This window comes from Hemiscyllium ocellatum (assembly GCF_020745735.1).
Source record: "Hemiscyllium ocellatum isolate sHemOce1 chromosome 9 unlocalized genomic scaffold, sHemOce1.pat.X.cur. SUPER_9_unloc_3, whole genome shotgun sequence".
Lineage (NCBI taxonomy): Eukaryota > Metazoa > Chordata > Chondrichthyes > Orectolobiformes > Hemiscylliidae > Hemiscyllium > Hemiscyllium ocellatum.
Genome location: NW_026867443.1, coordinates 65,540 through 83,390, shown reverse-complemented (window position 1 = coordinate 83,390; position 17,851 = coordinate 65,540). Strand labels below are relative to the sequence as shown.

Here is a 17,851-nt window from a genome sequence, read left to right as displayed (position 1 = left end):
GAACCAACCAGCTCGATCAGTAATGCTGCTGCCGAGCCACTCTCAGTGGTGGACATTGAAACCCCAAACCCAGAGTACACTCTCTGCTGTCATCACCCTCAGTGCTTCCTCCAAATGTTGTTCAACATCCAGGAGAGACTGATTCATCAGGAGGGAGCAAGATATCTTGTAATCACCAGGAGGTTTCCTCGCCCATGTTTAACTTAGTTTCATTAGTCTTCATGGGGTCCAGAGCCAATTTGAGACTTCCCAGGGTAACTCCCTCCTGACTGTAGACCACTGTGTCATCAGCTCTGCTGGGTCTGCCTTTCTGGTGGGACAGGACACATGCAGGGACAGTGATGGTGGTGTCTGGGGCATTGTCTGTAATATGGTTCTGTGAGTATGACTGTGTCAGGCTGTTGCTTGAGTCATCTGTAAGACAGCTCTCCTGAATTTGGCACTAGCTCCCAGATGTCAGTAAGGAGGATGGAGCAGGGTAGACAGGGCTGTTTCTGTCATTGTCTTTTCGGTGTCTAGATCGATGCCTGTGGTCCGTCCGGTCTCATTTTCTTTTTGAAACATTGTCATAATTGATACAACTGAGAGCCTTGCTCGGCCATTTCAGAGGGCACTAGAGAGTCAACCACATTGCTAGAGGACAGTGCCGTGTACCCCGCAGTACATTCCCACCTCCCACTTCCCCATTTCTGTATATGGAAGGCGGAAGCCTGCCAGCAGGATATTCAACCGCAGGAGCTATCACAGCCCGTGTGCAATTCTGTCCCCACATTAAATCCACACAAATCCTTGAATTCACATAACTCCTTCAATGTCCAAACATTCCAAGAATGTTCACAAAGTTGCAGTAAGAGGGATGGGGGGGAGGGTGGAGGAACATAAGAACTAGGAGCAGGAGCAGGCAATTCAGCCCCTCGAGCCCACTCCACCATTTAATACAATCATGGCTGATCCCATCTCAGACTCAACTCCACTTTCCTGCCCACTCTCCATCATCCTTTAACCCATTACCCATTAAATATCTGTTCATCTCCTCCTTGGTGTGAGACAGGGAAGGGAACCACTCCATTTCAGAAAAGACTGACCATGGAAGGGGAAGGAGAGGGGAAGGGATTGGAACATGTTGTGAATGGACAGGATGGGTCAGTGGGTCAGAGCCTGTCCTGTCCCTCCAACTCACACTGATGATCTGAGGATCTCCTCTCTCTGCTAGGCCTTCATGGAATGAGGTTTGTGTCCAAATCAGTCCCCAGTGAGAATAGGCCAACAGCACAGAACAGCCCTTCATTTGACCAGAATCTGTCCATCTTCCTGAGAGAGGCCAAACCCTGGTCAACGTGGAAATAGGGCCTTACTCCAGGAGAAGACAGGGGTCAAGGGTTAACATCCATTAGTGGGACAGAGTAGAGGGAGATTTATCCTGCATTCAACTGTCACCACCCAGGACACTGTCAGAAAGAGAGAGCAGTGAGGCAGAGAGAGAGATGGAGTGAAAAATAGTTGTGAGAGTGAGAGTGAGACTAGCATCTGATACGGTGTAAGATATGTGAGGGGACCAAGAGAGTTAGAGGGAGGTAGAAATGGTGAGGCTGAGGGATAGAGAGAGAAACAAGATGTGAGACAGTGTGACTGAGAGGGATGGAGAGAGACAAAGAGACAAGGAGAGAGAGAGAGTGAGAGACAGGATGGGTGTGAGACTAAGCATGAAGAGAGTTGAGAGGGAGGGTAGGGTTGAGTGTGAGGGAGAGAGATGAGTATGGGTAGATTTATAATGACAGAGAGAGAGAGGGAGAGAGACTGTAAATTGGGAGGTCGAGAGGGAAGGAGAGAGAAAGAGGGAGGAATAGAGAGTGACAGATAACAATTGGAGGCTTTTAATTGAAGTGAGAGAGGGAGCGAGTAACAGAGACAGTGAGAGATGGAGAAACAGATGATAAGATGGAGTGAGAAAGCATCAGTGAGTTGGAGAGAGTGGCTATGAGACAGAGTGGTGTGTGAGAGAGAGAGAGGGAGAGAGAGAGAGAGAGAGAGAGAACATGAAAGAGATTAACAGTGGGAGAGAGAGGTAGAGGTAGAGAGAAAGAAATGGCAGATGTGAGTCAGAGAGAGAGAGGGACAGGTCCTGGTCACCACACTCTGGGAAGAATGTGATTGTACCTGAGAGGGTACAGGGGAGATTTCCCAGGATGCTGCCTGAATGTGAGCTTTGAGCAGTGAAGGCTTAACAGGGACCTGATAGAGAGGGATAAGATTATTCAGGACAGTGACAGGGTAGGTAGGATGGCACTTTTTACATGAGTAAAAGACTTAAAAACCTGGTACAGAGATTGAAGGTAACACAGACATGGACACGTAGAAACTTGGAGCAGCAGTAGGCCATTCGGCCCTTTGAGTCTGCTCTGTCATTCAGTATGATCATGGCTGTATCAATTTTTGAATGTCATAATTTCTTCGAGGGTCAGTGTGGGCTTGTCGGGCCAAATGGCCTGTTTCCACACTGTAGGCATTCTATGATCTATGGCTGATCCTCTCTCTCAAAGCCATATTCCTGCCTTCTCCCCATTCTCTTCAAGCTGTTAAAATGCAAAACAATTATCTCTCTTGTTTTCTTGAATATATTCAGTTCCTTGTCCTCCACAGCCTTCAGTGGTAGCGAATTCCACAGGTTGACCACCCTCTGAGTGAAGAAATGTTTCCTCATCTCAGTCCTAAATGGTCTACCCTGTATCCCCCTGAGCCTGTGTCCCCTGGTTCCAGACTCCCCAACCAGGGGAAACCTCCTCCCTGCCCAGCCCTGTTACAATTTTATATGTTTCAATCAGATCCCCTCTCATCGTTCTGAACACGAGTGAGTCCATGGCCAGGCGAGTTGGAGAGTGAGAGGAGAGTTGAGAAGAAATGTTTTCACCCAGAGGGTGGTGGGAGTCTGGAACTCACTGCCTGAAAGGCTGGTTGAGTCACAAACTCTCGTGACATTGGAGCAGTGTTTAGATATTCCCTTGTGTTGCTGTAACCTCCAGGGTAACGGGCCAAGAGCTGGAGGATGGGATTAGTGTCATCAGACCGCTGTTTACCAGCACAGACACAATGGGCCAAATGGCCTCATTCAATGTTGTTCACATCAATGACTCTGAGACAGACAGAGAGAGAGAGAGAGAGAGAGAAGAGGAAGTGTGAGGGGCTGACGTGGCTCTCTCTGCCTGATGCCATTTACATACTGAGGAACACCCAGTCAGACTCTCACAGGCTGCAGCTTTATAAAGCAGAGCCCAGTGAAGGGAGAGTTTATCAGGAACCAGGCACAGGGACAGGAGCACACACCATGATTTCACACATCCAGCTGATCTGGCCCCTGGCATTCTGTGTCGCAGGTACAAATCTCTCTCCTTCCACCTTGAATCTTTAGCTGCTCTCCATTTCACTCCAATTCCACTGACTTGTGATTGAAGGGAAAATGCTGAAACCAGAGGAATGCTCAGTGTCTCCAACAATCTCTCATTTGACAGGCTCTTTCTGTGACAGTTCTGACTTCACTGTGTTTCTCTCTGACCCCTCAGGTATCAGTGGGGACATCACCATGACCCAGTCTCCCCCGGTGCTGTCAGTGGGACTGGGCCAGACCGCAACCATCACCTGTAAGGCCAGTCAAAGCATTAGCAGCAACCTTGCTTGGTACCAGCAGCGAGAAGGTCAGAAACCCTCTCTCCTGATCTACAGTGCAGCAACTCGATTCACAGGAGTCTCCGATCGATTCACCGGCAGTGGATCAGGGACCAGTTTCACCCTGACAATCAGCAACGTTCAGAATGAGGATGTCGCTGACTATTACTGTCAGCAGTATTACAGCTACCCTCGACACAGTGACACAGAGCTGTACAAAAACCTCAACACGCACAACACCACCTCCTGGACTGACACATCGCACAGTTACATAAAATGTATAATAATGACACACAGTCCAGTTAGATATATCCAGTTAGATCTGAATGAAACTGATCAAATTACCCAAAACTGGGATTTCCACTGTCCACGGCACACTCCAGTCCCTGTGGTGTCTCAACGCTCACTGAAGGCCTCTAGTTTCTCTCTTACACTCCATGGCCACATGTGAAGAGCTGCCTCAAGATTTAACATCGAAAAATAAATTTCACAAACCTCCCGAGCCCAGCTGGAAACAACCCAGAGAGACAGAGAGAGAAAGACACATGAATGAGGGAGAGACAGAGAGGGGCAGGGAGAGGGTGAGAGTGAGCGATAGACACACAGAGACAGAGAGAGGTTGACAGTGATAAGAGGAAAGCAGAGAGCTGAGGTTTTTGTACAGCCTCTGCACTGGGAGCTCTCACTGTGTCTTACGTTCGGTAAAGGAACCAAGCTCAGACTGAGTAAGTAAACCTCAATCCTCTGTTATTAACCCTGTCAATACTGAAACACACTTTCTAAAATACAGTTGCTGATTTGTTGAAGGTGTTAGTGGGAAGCTGCAGTGAATGAAATGGTTGATTGAGGAGCACTGTGTCTAACAGGGTGTCCAGCTGTATTTCTTTACTTTCATGCCCTCTTTAAAAAAAGCAAGATATAAGTCAGTAAGTTTTACTCACCGTGTGGAGGAGCTCTGCCCATTTGCAGCCTGTGGTCCCATTCCTGCAGCATGGAGTGAAATCAGTGAGTAGCCTCCTGCCAGTCTCAGTGTGACGGACACGGGGCAGAGTTTGATGTGAGCTCTGGCTCCCTGTCCCAGTCTCTGATCTCACTGACCTCAGCAGCAGCAGCAGCAGCAGCAGCAGCAGCACAGTGAGACACCGAGCTCCCACCTCCCCCAGCTTTAACTCTGCTCAATCACACAATCACAGAATTGTTACAGTGCACAAGAAGGCCATTCCGTCCATCCTGTCTGGACTAGCTCTCCGAATGAGCAATTGACTGAGTGTCATTCTCCTGCCTTCTCCCTGTCACCCTGCACATTGTTCCTTTTCAGATAACAGTCTCATTCCCTTCGGAATGTTTTAATTGAAGCTGCCTCCACCACACTCTCAGGCAGTGCATTCCACACCTTAACCACCCACTGGCTGAAAATGTTTTCCCTCATCTCACTTTTCTTACTTTTCCAATTACTTTCAATCTGTGGCCTCTCGGTCTCAATCCTTTCACAAGTGGAATCATTTTCTCCCTATTTACTCTGTTCCAGGCCCCTCCTGATTTTGAATTTCTGGAACAATTCTCCTCGCTGCCTTCTCCAAAGACTTGGAGGTGCCGGTGTTGGACTGGGGTGGACAAAGTTAAAAATCACACAACACCAGGTTATAGTCCAACAGGGGGTTTATTTGGAAGCACCAGCTTTCGGAGCGCCCCTCCTTCATCAAATGGTTGTCAGCGGCGCTCCAAAAGCTAGTGCTTCCACATTAACCTGTTGGACTATAACCTGATGTTGTGTGATCTGTAACTTTCTCCAAAGAAGACAGTCCCAAATTCTCCAATCTATCTTCATAACTGATATTCCTCATCCCTGGAATGATCTTTGTGCATATGTTTGCCAGCTCTACAAAACATTCACCTCCTTCCTGCATTATTCACATTATTTATGTCCCTCATGATTTTATAAACCTCTGTAAGGTCACTCCTCAGCCTCCGGCACTTCAGGGTAAAAGATCTCAGCTTTTCCAGCCACTAATGTTCACAGAGTCAGACAGCGTGGAAACAGATCTTTCAGTCTAACTCCTCCATGCTAACTAGATATCCAAAACTGACCTCATCCCATTTGCCAGCATTTAGCCCACATCCCTCTAAACCCTTCCTATTCATGTACCCATCCAAACATCTTTTAAATGTTATAATTGTATCCGTCTCCAGCACTTTCTCTGACAGCTCGATCTGGACACGCACCACCCTCTGTGTGACAAGTTACCCTTAGGTCCCTTTTGGATCTTTTGCCTCTCATCTTAAACCTATACCCTCTAGTTTTGCATTCCCTTTCCCAAGGCAAAGACCTGGGATATACACCCTGTCCATGCCTGTCAAGATTTTATAAACATCTATAAGGCCACCCCTCAGTCTCCGATCCTGCAGGAAAAATAACCTCTTCCGACAGTTCAAACCCTCCAGTTCCAGGCAACATCCATGTAAATCTTTTCTGCAGAATTTTAAGTTTAACAGCATCCTTCCTATCACAGGATGATCAGAATTGTCCACGTTATTCCCAAATAGCCTCACCAATTTCCTGTACAGCTGTTAATGATGTCCCAACTCTGATACTTAGTGCAGTGACCAATAAAGGCAAGTGTACCCAACACCTTCTTCATCTCCCTGTCTCCCTGTGACTTCACTGTCAAGGAATAATGCCCCTGCCCCTGCCCCTGCCCCTGCCCCTGCCCCTGCCCCTGCACCCTGCACCTGCCCCTGCCCCTGCACCCTGAGGTCACTTTGTTGAGCAACACCCCACAGGGCCCCACCATTAACAGTATAACTCCTGCCCTGGTTTGACTTTCCAAAATGCAACATCTCACATTTATCTAAATTGAACTCCATTTGTCACACGTTTAGATCAGAGTGGTGCTGGAAAAGCACAGCAGGTCAGGCAACATCCGAGGAGCAGGAAAATCGATGTTTCGGGCAAAAGCCCTTCATCAGTATTCCTCTAGCCGAAAAGTCGATTTTTCTGCTCCTCGGATGCTGCCTGACATGCTGTGCTTTTCCAGCACCACTCTGATCTAAACTCTGGTTTCCAGCATCTGCAGTCTGCACTTTTGTCCATTTGCCACACTTCTGCCCATTTCCCCAAATGATCAAGGTCCCACTGTACTCTCAGATAAGCTTCTTCACTATCCACTGTACCACCAATTTTGGTGTCATTTACAAACTCGCCATAATTCCTATATTCACATCCAAATCATTTATTTAAATGATAAAAAGCCATGGACCCAGCACCAATCCTTGTGGCACACAGCTGACATCTGATCTCCAGTCTGAAAAGCAACCACTTACCACCACTCTCTGTCTCCTATCTTGAAGTCATTTTTTTTACCCAAATGGCTAGCTCCCCCTGGATCCCATGTGGCCTAATCTTACTAATCAGTCTATCATGTGGAACCTTGTCAAATGCTTTGCTGAAGTCCATATAGACAGTGTGTACTGTTTTGCCTACATCAATCTTCTCTTCAAACAATCTCAATCACGTTAGTGAGACACGATTACCATGCACAAAACTGCATTGTTTGTCCAAATGCATGTAAATCCTGTCCCTCAGAATTCACTCCAATAACTTACCCAGCAATGACTTCAGGCTCACTGGATTATATTTCCCTGGCTTTTCCTTACAGCCTTTCTTAAATAATGGCTAACATTAGCCAACCTCTCTGGTTCTCCAGAACCTCACTCATGGCTGTCAATCAGAAACATACCTCAGCAAGGGATCCAGCAATCTCTTTCCTAGCTTTCCACAATGTCCTGGGATACACCTGATCAGGTCCTGGAGATTTATCTACCGTCTTGCACTTTAAGAAATCTTCTTCTATAATGTGGACTTGTGTCAAGACATTACTATTTATTTCCCAAGTTCCCAAATTTCCATGTCTTTCTCCATGATAAATACTGACCTGGAATATTCATTTAAGACCTAAACCATTTCCTGTGGATCCACCCAGAGGTACATTGTTCATCTTCATGGGGCCCTATTCTCTCTCTAGTTACTCTTTTGCCCTTTTCTTATTTACCATAATTCTACCACTTTTGCCCTTGAGTAAGTTCAGGAATTGTTTGCCCTCCTTCAAATGTATCTCGAATATACCTGGTCCACATCCTCTACTATTCTTTTCAGGACTTTCCTGCCAACCTTTGATCCAACTTTATTCAGATCCGATACATCCATATCCTATAGAAGCTGGCATTTTCCCCAGTGAAGATGTTTGACCCTGAAAAGGCCTTTGTTCTTTTCTACCGTCACCCTCAACTTTGTGATACAATGATCACTCTTCCTTAAGTGTCCTCTCACTGACACTTGATCCACTTGGGCCTCCTCATTTCCAAGATCCAGATCTAGCAGAGCCTCCTTTCTCATTGGACTGGAAACATGCAGCTGGAGAAAATTCACATGAACACACTCTCACGACTCTGGCCCCTCTGTCCTTCACACTGCTACTACCCCAGTCTATATTCAGAAATTAAAGAAATTCCACCCCCCCCCCCAACCCCATTTGTAATGACTATTATATTTGCAGGTCACTGTAAATTCCTTGCAAATGTATTCCTCTAAATCCTTCCCATTGGGTGGTGACTTATTGACTGCACTGATGATTCTGTGGACCTTGGTGTTCCTCTCTGACAGTCCCTCCTGACTCCCACAGCTCTGCCAAGTTAGTTTAAACCCTCTCCAACAGCACGAGTAGATCACCTCAAAGGAGCTCAGTGCCAGCTCTGTTCAGGAGCAACGCTGTCTGGTCTATCCAGGTCCCATTACCCCAGACCCAGTCCCGATGTCACAAGAATCTAAAACCCTCCCTCCTGGATCCTCTTCCCAGCCCCACAGTCACTTGTGTTATCCTCCTGCTCCTCTTGTCACTTGCCTGGGGCACTGGGAGTAACCTGAAGATTCCTACTTTTGAGTTCCTGATGTTATTTCCCTTCTGAGCTCCCTAAATTCTGACTGCAGGACTACATCCCTTTTCTCCCTCTGTCACTGGGACCGATGTGGACCACGACTGCTGCCTATTCCCCCTCTCCCCTCAGGGTGCTCTGCAGTCGCTCAGTGACATCCTTCACTCTGGCACCAGGGAGACAACACACCATCCTGGATTCCCATCTGCAGCTGCAGAAACACCTATCGATGCCCTCAGTCTCAAATCTCCTTTTACGATCACTCTTCCAGTCTTGCTAATACCACCCCACCACCCCACCACCCCTCACCCCCCCCCCCCCCCACCCCCCCCCCCCCCACCCCCACCACCGCCCCGGCAACCCCCCATTATAGCTGAGTCACCAGTGATGCCATGGACTTGGCTCTGGCTGCACTCCCCAGATGAACCATCATTCTCATCAGGATTCTGAACTGTATCCTGGTTGGAGAGTGGGATGCCTGGGGACTCCTATACTAGCTGCCTGATCCTTTTGGACTGTCTGCTGCTCCCCCATTCCCTCTCTCCCTGCATACTCTGAGGCTGCAGAGTGACCACATCTAGAAACGTGCTCTCCACGGAGCTCTCAGCCTCACAGACGCTCCGCACTGACACCAGCTGCTGCTCAAGCTCCAAAACCCAGAGCTCTAACTGCTGTCACAGACTTCACTTCCTGTACTCATGGTATTCCAGGAGCTGGGAAACATTCTGAAATTCCCACATGGATGCACACTCTCTCCACTCTTTGTTTGTCTCTTGGCAAAGTTCTGATGACAAACAGCTCCAGCAGGGCTCACAGTCCAGTGGGTTCAGTGTTCCAGGGTTTTGGGGAAACTCTCCAGAAGTCTTTAAGAAATAGGAGCAGAAATCAGCCATTCAGCCCATTGAATCTGCTCTGCCATTTGATCTTGGCAGATATGCTTCTCACCCCCATTCTCCTGCCTACTCCACAGGAACGTTCGATCCCCTTCACAATCACGAACCTATCTATCTCTGTCTTAAATACACTTAGTGACTTGGCCTCCCCTGCCCTCTGTAACAATGAGTTCCACAGATTCACCACCTTCTGGCTGAAGAAATTCCTCCTCACCTCAGCTCAAAAGGGTCGGCCCTTCATTCTGAGGCTGTGCCTTGGTTCCCGAGTCTGTCCTGCATCCACTCTATCCAGGCCGATCAGTATTCTGCAAATTTCAATCAGATCCCTCCTCATTCTTCTAAACTCCATCGAGTACAGACACAGTGTCCTCAACCACGCCTCATATGACAAGCCTTTCATCCCCAGGATCATTCTTGTAAACCCCTCCAATGCCAGCACATTGTTTCTTAGAATATGGGTCCCAAATCTGCTCACAATATTCAAAATGTGGTCTGACCAGAGCCTTACACAGCCTCAGCAGTACATCTCTGCTCTTGTATTCTGGCCCTATTGAAATGAATGCGAACATTTCATTTGCCTTCCCAAGCACAAACTGGACCTGCCTGTTAAACTGAAGGGAAACCTGAATGAGGTTTGTGCTTTAGATTTCCAAAAGCTTTCCTTATTTAGCAAACAGTCTTTGCATCTCTTCTTCCTCCCAAAGTGCATACCCTCACACTGTCACACATTGTATTCTATCTGCCACTTCTTTGCCCACTCTCCGAGCCTATCCAGGAGCTTTTACAGCCTTCCCACTTCCTCAACACTACCTGTCCCTCCACCTATCTCATGTCACGTGCAAACTTAGCAACAATGTCTTCACTTCCTTCATCCAGATTGTTAATGTATAACGTGAATAGTTATGGCCATAACATTGACAACTGCAGAACTCTACTAGTCACCAGCGGCCATTGTTCCTCATGCTCTGCTTTATGCCAACCTGCCAGTCTTCAATCCATGCCACTACATTGCCACTAATACTGTGGGCGCTTATCTTATGTCAAATGCCTTGTGGAAATCCAAAGAGATTACTTCCTCGGACTCTCCTTTGTCTGACTGGCTCATTGCCTCCTCAAAGAATTCTAACAGATTTGCCAGGCATGACGTCTCCTTGATGAAGCCATTGCACTTCCAATCCTCTGCAATTTCATCCTTAAATTGAAGTCTAAAACCTTACCAACAACTGAGTCCTGGCTAACTGGCCTACAATGTCCCACCTTCTACCTCCCTCCCTTCTGAAACAGGGGTGGTATGTGAGCCATTTTCCTGTCCCTTGCCCCCACCAAATCCGTCCCCATCTCACCTCCATACCCTGACTCCATTGATTACTGAAAGATCATCACCAATGCCTCCACAATCTCCTCAGCGATCTCCTTCAGAACACATGGGTGTAGTTCATCCAGTCTGGGTGCGTTATCCATATTCAGACCTTTCAGCTTCCCCAGTACCTCCTCCTTAGTGATGGCCACTACACTCCCCTCCGACCCCTGACAGTCTTGAATTACTGGGACACTGCTGGTGTTTTCCATGGTGCAGACTGAGGCAAAATATCTATTCAATTCCTCTGCTATTCCTTCATTTCCTGTTATTCTTTCTCCAGCCTCATTTTCCAGTGATCCATAGTCTATTTTTGACTCCCTCTTCCTTTTTATACACCTGATAAAACTCCTGCAATCTTCTTTTATATTACTGGCTAGATAACTCCCACATTTCACATTCTCCACCCTTAATGCTTTTTCAGTTATCCTCTGCAGGTTTTTAAAGGCTTCCTAATCCTCGGGCTTCCCACTATTCTCCACCACATTGAGTTACCTTTACTCAACTGAAATACTGTTCAATCTGATTGCAACTTCTCCCTCTCAAACTACAGGGGGAATTCTATTGTATTATGGTCACTTATCCACAGGGATACTTTCACCTTAAACTCACTAATCAAGTTAGCCTCAATACACATCACTGAATCCAGACCCGCCAGTTCCATAATGGCTCAACCACAAGCTGCTCCAAAATCATCGACATTCCATGAAATCCTTTCCTTGAGATACACTACCCAGCCCACCTATCCATTGAAGTCTGCCCTGACATTTTCTGTCTCCTAATTGATTTCCTTCCCCACACCCTGATTACTGCTTGGAGACCTGGACATAACTTGCATCAGATTCTTTATTTATTGCAGTTCCTCAGCTCTACCCACACAGATTCTACACCTTCTAACTCTACATCACTTCTTGCTATTGATTTAATTTCATTTCTCACTAACAAGGCAACTCTTCCCCCTCTGCCCATCTGCCCGTCCTTTTGATAGGACATGTAACCTTGGATATTTAGTTCCCAGCCCGAATTCCCTTTCAGCCATGTCCCTGTGATACCCACAACATCGTACCTGCCAGTTTCAATCTGCACTACAAGCCCATTGTGTATATTGTGTGCATTTAAGTACAACACCCTCAGTCCTGCATTGATTGCCCTCCTTCCCATCATTGTCCCCTTATCTGCTGTGCTTTATGTTCGATTCCTGATCCTTTCTGTACTCTCTGTCCTTTTACATCTTCTAGAAAATGAATAACCTTTCCTGAGCCCTCCTCAACTTTAACTAGTTTAAATTCCTTGGAAACTCAATTTACCTGGAATTGTGACATCACTTTGTCAACCCTACTCAGAATGCTTTGTGCATTTAGATACAAACTCTTTAAGTTTGTTCTATTGTTGATTTTCCCTGCACTTTTATGATCCCTTTGATATTCAAAAATTCCATCCCTTTCTTTTATTTTTTGGTAACAATCAATCCCATCACTAACCAGCAATCCTACCTTCTCCTTTACCTTCCATTTTCTCATTTTCCATCCAACTGAACCAAATTCCTTTCTCTTTGGGTTGAGTTCAGGCCAATATTTATCGTTGAGCCAACATCATTATTGGTCTTTGATCTCATTGCTTCTAGTGGGATCTTGCTGTGCAGAAACTGGCTGCCACGTTACTGACATTGCAACAGTGACTGCTTGTCAAACAAAACTGTCTGTAACTGTCTTTGGGAGAGCCTGATGTGTTAAGGGCTGGATTGAAATACAATTAGAGTCAGAGAGATGGACAGCACAGAATCAGACCCTTTGGTCCAACTCGTCCATGCTGACCAGATATCCGAAATTAATCTAGTCCCACTTGCCAGCATTTGGCCCATATCCCTCTAACATCTTTCTATTTACATACCCATGCCTTTTAAATGTTGTAATTGTACCAGCCTTCACCACCTCCTCTGGCAGCTCATTCCATACATTTAACACCCTCTGATTGAAAACGTCCCTTAGGTCCCTTTTAAATCTTTCCCCTGTCACCTTCAGCCTATGCCCTCCAGTTCTGGACTCCCCAACTCTGGAGAAAAAATCTTCTCTATTCACTCTATCTATGCCGCTCATGATTTTATAAACCTCTATACGGTCACCCATCAACCTGCAATGATCCAGGGAAAACAGCCTCAGCCTATTCAGCCTCTCCTTTTCATGCAAACCCTCCAACCTTGGCAACATCCTTGTAAATCATTTTAAGATTCGCAACATTTTTCCTACAGCAAGGAGAACTGAATTGCACACAGTATTCCAAAAGTGCCCTAACCAATGTCCTGTACAGCCGCAACAGCTCCCAACTCCAATATCCAATGCACTGACAAGTAAAGGAAAGCAAACCAAATAACTTTGTCACTTCCCTATGTACCTGCAACTTCATCTTCAAGGAACTATTCTTCATTTTTTGGAATAACTGAGAGTCTTTCAGTTGTGAAAGATGCCATTCCACGGCACTGTTGGATGAAGAGCAGGCAGTTCCCCCTGGTGTCCCTGGTCAATATTTATCCCCCAGTCAAAATCACTCAGAATGTATTTCTCTGCTAATTATCACATGGTGTTTGGGATCTCGCTGGTCACAGTCTGCTGGAAAGATCCAGTGGGACATCCTGAATTGGGGACAGGTGCTACACAAGTGCAAGTCTTTCTTGAAGGTTGGAGTCTCCTGATCTGGATCCTCATCCATTGTCTGCGCACTCTCACCTTCCAGGAGTCATGGGGTCATTAGGAGCAGTGACCCTGTCTGACCCTAGGACACTGAGACTCTTTGCAGCCTCACCCTTGACCTCAGCCCAATAGTGTGCAGCAAGGTTTGAAATATAATCTAGAATCTTCTACACAGACACCCCAACGTGATTCTTTCCTGACGTGTGTGGATCCGAGTCTTCTCCAATGTTCTTGGATAAAGTTCTCCTGATCTGTGGGTAATCGGAGGTTTGTTAAAGAGATACCACGCTCCATCCCACATTCCAGCTCTTGCTCCATAGCTCTGGAAGTTTTGCTGTTTCAAGTGAACATCTAAGTGTTTTTTCAATGTGATGAGGGTTTCTGCCTCTCCCACCCTTTCAGACAGTGAGTCCCACATCCCACCAAGCTCTGGGTGAAAACAAAGACCCTCAACCCCCCTCTAATCCTGCCCCAACTGATTTCAATCTCTCCCCATGGTTATTGCCCTCTGTGCTGGTGGAAATCAGTCCTTCCTACCCACTCTGTCCAGGCCCCTCATCATTTTACACACCACCATCAAATCTCCCCTCAGCCTCCTGTGTTCCAAAGAAAACAGTCCCAGCCAATCCAATCATTCCGCAAAGCTCAAAGTCCCCATTCCAGACAAACTCCTCCTCTGTCCCCATCTCTAATGGAATCACATCCTTCCTGTATGTGGTGACCAGAACCGTACACAGTTCTCTCACTGTGCTCTAACTGGGGTTTTATACAGTTCCAGAATAAACAAACACCTTGCTTTCACAGTCAACCAAAAATGAGATAAGGGAGGTGATGGTCTAATGGTGTTATTGCTGAGCTGTTAATCCAGAGATCCAGGTAATGTTCTGGGGACCAGGGTTAGAATCCAGCAGATGGTGGCATTCAAATTCAATCAAAACAAAATCTGCAATTAAGAGACTAATGATGACCATGAAACCATCGTTGATTGTCAGGAAAAAGCATCTGATTCCCTTATGTCCTTTAGGGAAGAAAACTGCCATCCTTACCATGTGACCCCAGACCCACAGCAATGTGGGTGACTCTAAACTGCCCTTTGGGTGATTAGGGATGGGCAATAAATGCTGCCGATCCAGCAATGCCCTCATTCCATCAAGGGAAAAAGAAAAACAGTTTATCCCATGTGTCTTCTGAACCACCTCACTGACCTGCATTAATCACCATGGCCACATCTTCCACCTCCACACACATCTGACTTCCAGCTTCAAAATGATGAGAGACATTCCTTCATTATCTGAGAAACAGATAGAAACATCAAACACAGGAGCAGCAGTAGGCCATTCGGCCCTTCAAGGCCTGCTCCACCCTTCAATATGATCATGGCTGTTCATCCAACACAGTCCCCTGTTCCTACTTTCTCCCCACATTCTTTGATCCCTTTAATCCTAAGAACTATATCTAATTCCTTCTTAAATACACATTGCATCTAATTCCCTTTTGCTGGAAAAATGGATGACAATTATTGGGTTGTTGTTTTTTGACCAGTATGGACACAATGGGCTGATGGGTCTTTTGGGCCCTTATGACTCTATTGTTATTTATTATGAATAACTGGGTACCAAGGGCTGACCCTGTGGCACCCTAAGTTGTTATTACCTGCCATTCAGAAAAAGACTCATTCTTTCTGTGCTGCCTGCCAACCAGTTCCCAATCCATGTCAGTACGTGAACCCCAATCCTCTTGTTTCTTTGGTCTAGATGTGGGAGTCCCACCCTTACTCATTGTGGGAACAGATTCTGAACAGTCTGTCTCATCCTTCGAGGGCTCCCACTGCCCTGACACTGATTTCCCATCATGCCATTGGTTCCGATCCACTTTTACCAAAGCACCGCACAGTTTAGTAAAATGAAAACTTTTACACTTGCTCCATGGTTCTCCATTTCCATCCCTCCTCTCAATCTCACTGAGTTGTAATCAGTGTCACTAAAATGCTTCCCCATCGATAGCCCTTCCAGCTTCCCACATTCATTCCATAACTGATGGTCCAAAATTGTCCCTTCTCTCTCTGCTGCTTCACCATCACCTTCTCAGGGACATCTAGGGACGGTAATGAATGCTGGCCCTGCCAGTGACACTCAGATCGCAAGAAGCAATTTGAACAGTGTCTGTTCATTTGTTGGGTTTATTCTGTATTGACTAAGAATGTTCAAGAAGATCGTATTGTCAGTGAATATTGTGAGGGTTGAATTCCCTTCAAATGTCAGGGATTAAAATTGTTTCTTTTGTCTTTCAGTCCGTGACAACTCTCAGCCCAAGCTGACCCTGCTGCCCCCCTCCCCTGAGCAGATTAATGCCAAGGACACTGCCACCCTGGTGTGCCTTGCCAATCACTTCTATCCCGATGAGCTGGAGGTGCAGTGGAAGAAAGACGGTGCAGTCATTTCGGACGGGGTTCAGACCAGCAACTACCTGCGAGCTTCGGACAGCACCTACAGTGTCAGCAGCCTGCTGACCCTCTCTGGGTCTGACTGGGAGTCCAACGCTCGCTTCTCCTGTGCCCTCACCCACGTGACCCTCCCCTCTCCCCTCAGCAAGAGCATCAGGAGATCAGAATGTGTTTAGAGTGTTGGAGACAGTCCACAGAGGAGACACAACTTTAAATAGAACAGGGCTGAGCTGGCAGGACAAAGGTCATTGTCAGCACTGAATTTCAACTCTCTTCCTTCTCAGGACTGCTCAGGGAACCTTCTGAGGTTTGGATGTTAAAGCAGATCATTGCGACAGTGTCGAGGGAGCTTTATGCTGTGTCAAACCCCATGCTGTCCCTGTTCTGGGAGTGTTTGATGGGGACAGGGTTGACTTGTGATGCCAAGTAAAATCTCTTGAAGTTGCTGAAGACTGTCAGCTGTACAAAACAATGTGAACCTCAGAATTCTCTGCTTCAATAAACCAGATCTCCTTCCTGCTCAGCTGTCAGTTCCAATTTAAGGTTTTGTCACTGTTTAAAGGGACAGGATTCTCATGTTATTGAGCAATTCTCCACAAATGTTTTCCTTAAACACCATTGTGGCTGTGAATTTGAGCAGCTTCCTCTGTCTGGGCTGTTAATTGCAGTTTTTTTTCTGTCAATGTGAATGTGGAAAAGGGAATAAAGATGAAGATTCAGTCTCTGTCTGGTGTATGCTTTGGAAATAGATAACCTTCCCCACCCCCCAGTTGATTGGCTGCATTTCAGCAGGTCATTGTCAAGATTGGCTGGTTGGCCTGTCAATCAATTACAATCATCAATCATTAATCATTTTCAAATGATCCCTTTGATCAGGAATTTATGCAGGTTACAAGATTCCAAAAAGAACAGAAACCGAAAGCTGTTAGGACTCAATAAGTACAATCTGATGCATTCCCTCTTCACTCTGTTGGTCCAGGCCCAGCTGATGGGATCGCACTGTGCAATCTCTGCTGCATGTTGGGTAGCTGCTGAAACAATCTTCGGCCAATCACTGACATTGTCAGCTGTGTCTCTCTGAGGTAAAAACAAGGACTGCAGATGCTGGAAACCAGATTCTAGATTAGAGTGGTACTGGAAAAGCACAGCAGGTCAGGCAGCATCTGAGGAGCAGGAAAATCGATGTTTCGGGCAAAGCCCTTCATCAGGAATAAAGCTCTATCTGGAATGTGTGCCTCTCTGAGGGCGAGTGTTTAACTTAATGCTGCTTGGAGGGGTCTCTCTCAGTGTGGATTAGTTACTCAGAGAGACACCTACAGGCAGCGTTCAGTAACGCACCCACATTCGGAGACACCTGTCTGCAGCATGGAGTGTGATCATGTTCCTCAGTGCTACCTGTCTCACAGAGTGAGTGTGTTACTCTGTGCTGTCTATAGGTGTCTCTCTGAGGTATGTGTCTCCGAGCGATGGATTGAGAATGGGCTTTGTGCTGGGGATTGAAGATTAGGCTTTAATCTTCTCAAATCATGAATGGAAAACAGTTCTGCTGATTCAGTCTGAGATGGCAGCTCATTCAGATGGCCGAAGTTAAAAAACACACAACTCCAGGTGATAGTCAAACAGGTTTATTTGAAAGTAGAAGCGTTCAGAGCACTGTTTCTTCATCAGGTAGCTGGAGGGGCAGGATCATTGGACACAGAATTTATAGTAAATTCAGATGGCAGCTGAGAAAGGTGAATACTGAGAGTGTATTCTCAGTAAGGGAGGGATTTCAGAGGCAGTGGGCACTGTGCTCCCTAATGCAGAAATGTCGATTTTCCTGCTCCTCAGATGCTGCCTGACCTGCTGTGCTTTTCCAGCACTACTCTAATCTAGACTGTGC

At 46.5% G+C, this 17,851-nt stretch overlaps 1 gene segment (V, D, J or C); it reads left to right on the top strand.

Moving 5' to 3' along the window:
• Window positions 1–3,303: 3,303 nt before the first annotated feature.
• On the top strand, window positions 3,304–16,667 carry LOC132805898 (Ig kappa chain V region Mem5-like). The segment is given in 4 exon segments: window positions 3,304–3,371; window positions 3,558–3,857; window positions 4,350–4,385; window positions 15,817–16,667. Coding segments are annotated over 4 exon segments (714 nt in total).
• The last annotated feature ends 1,184 nt before the right edge of the window (window positions 16,668–17,851 follow it).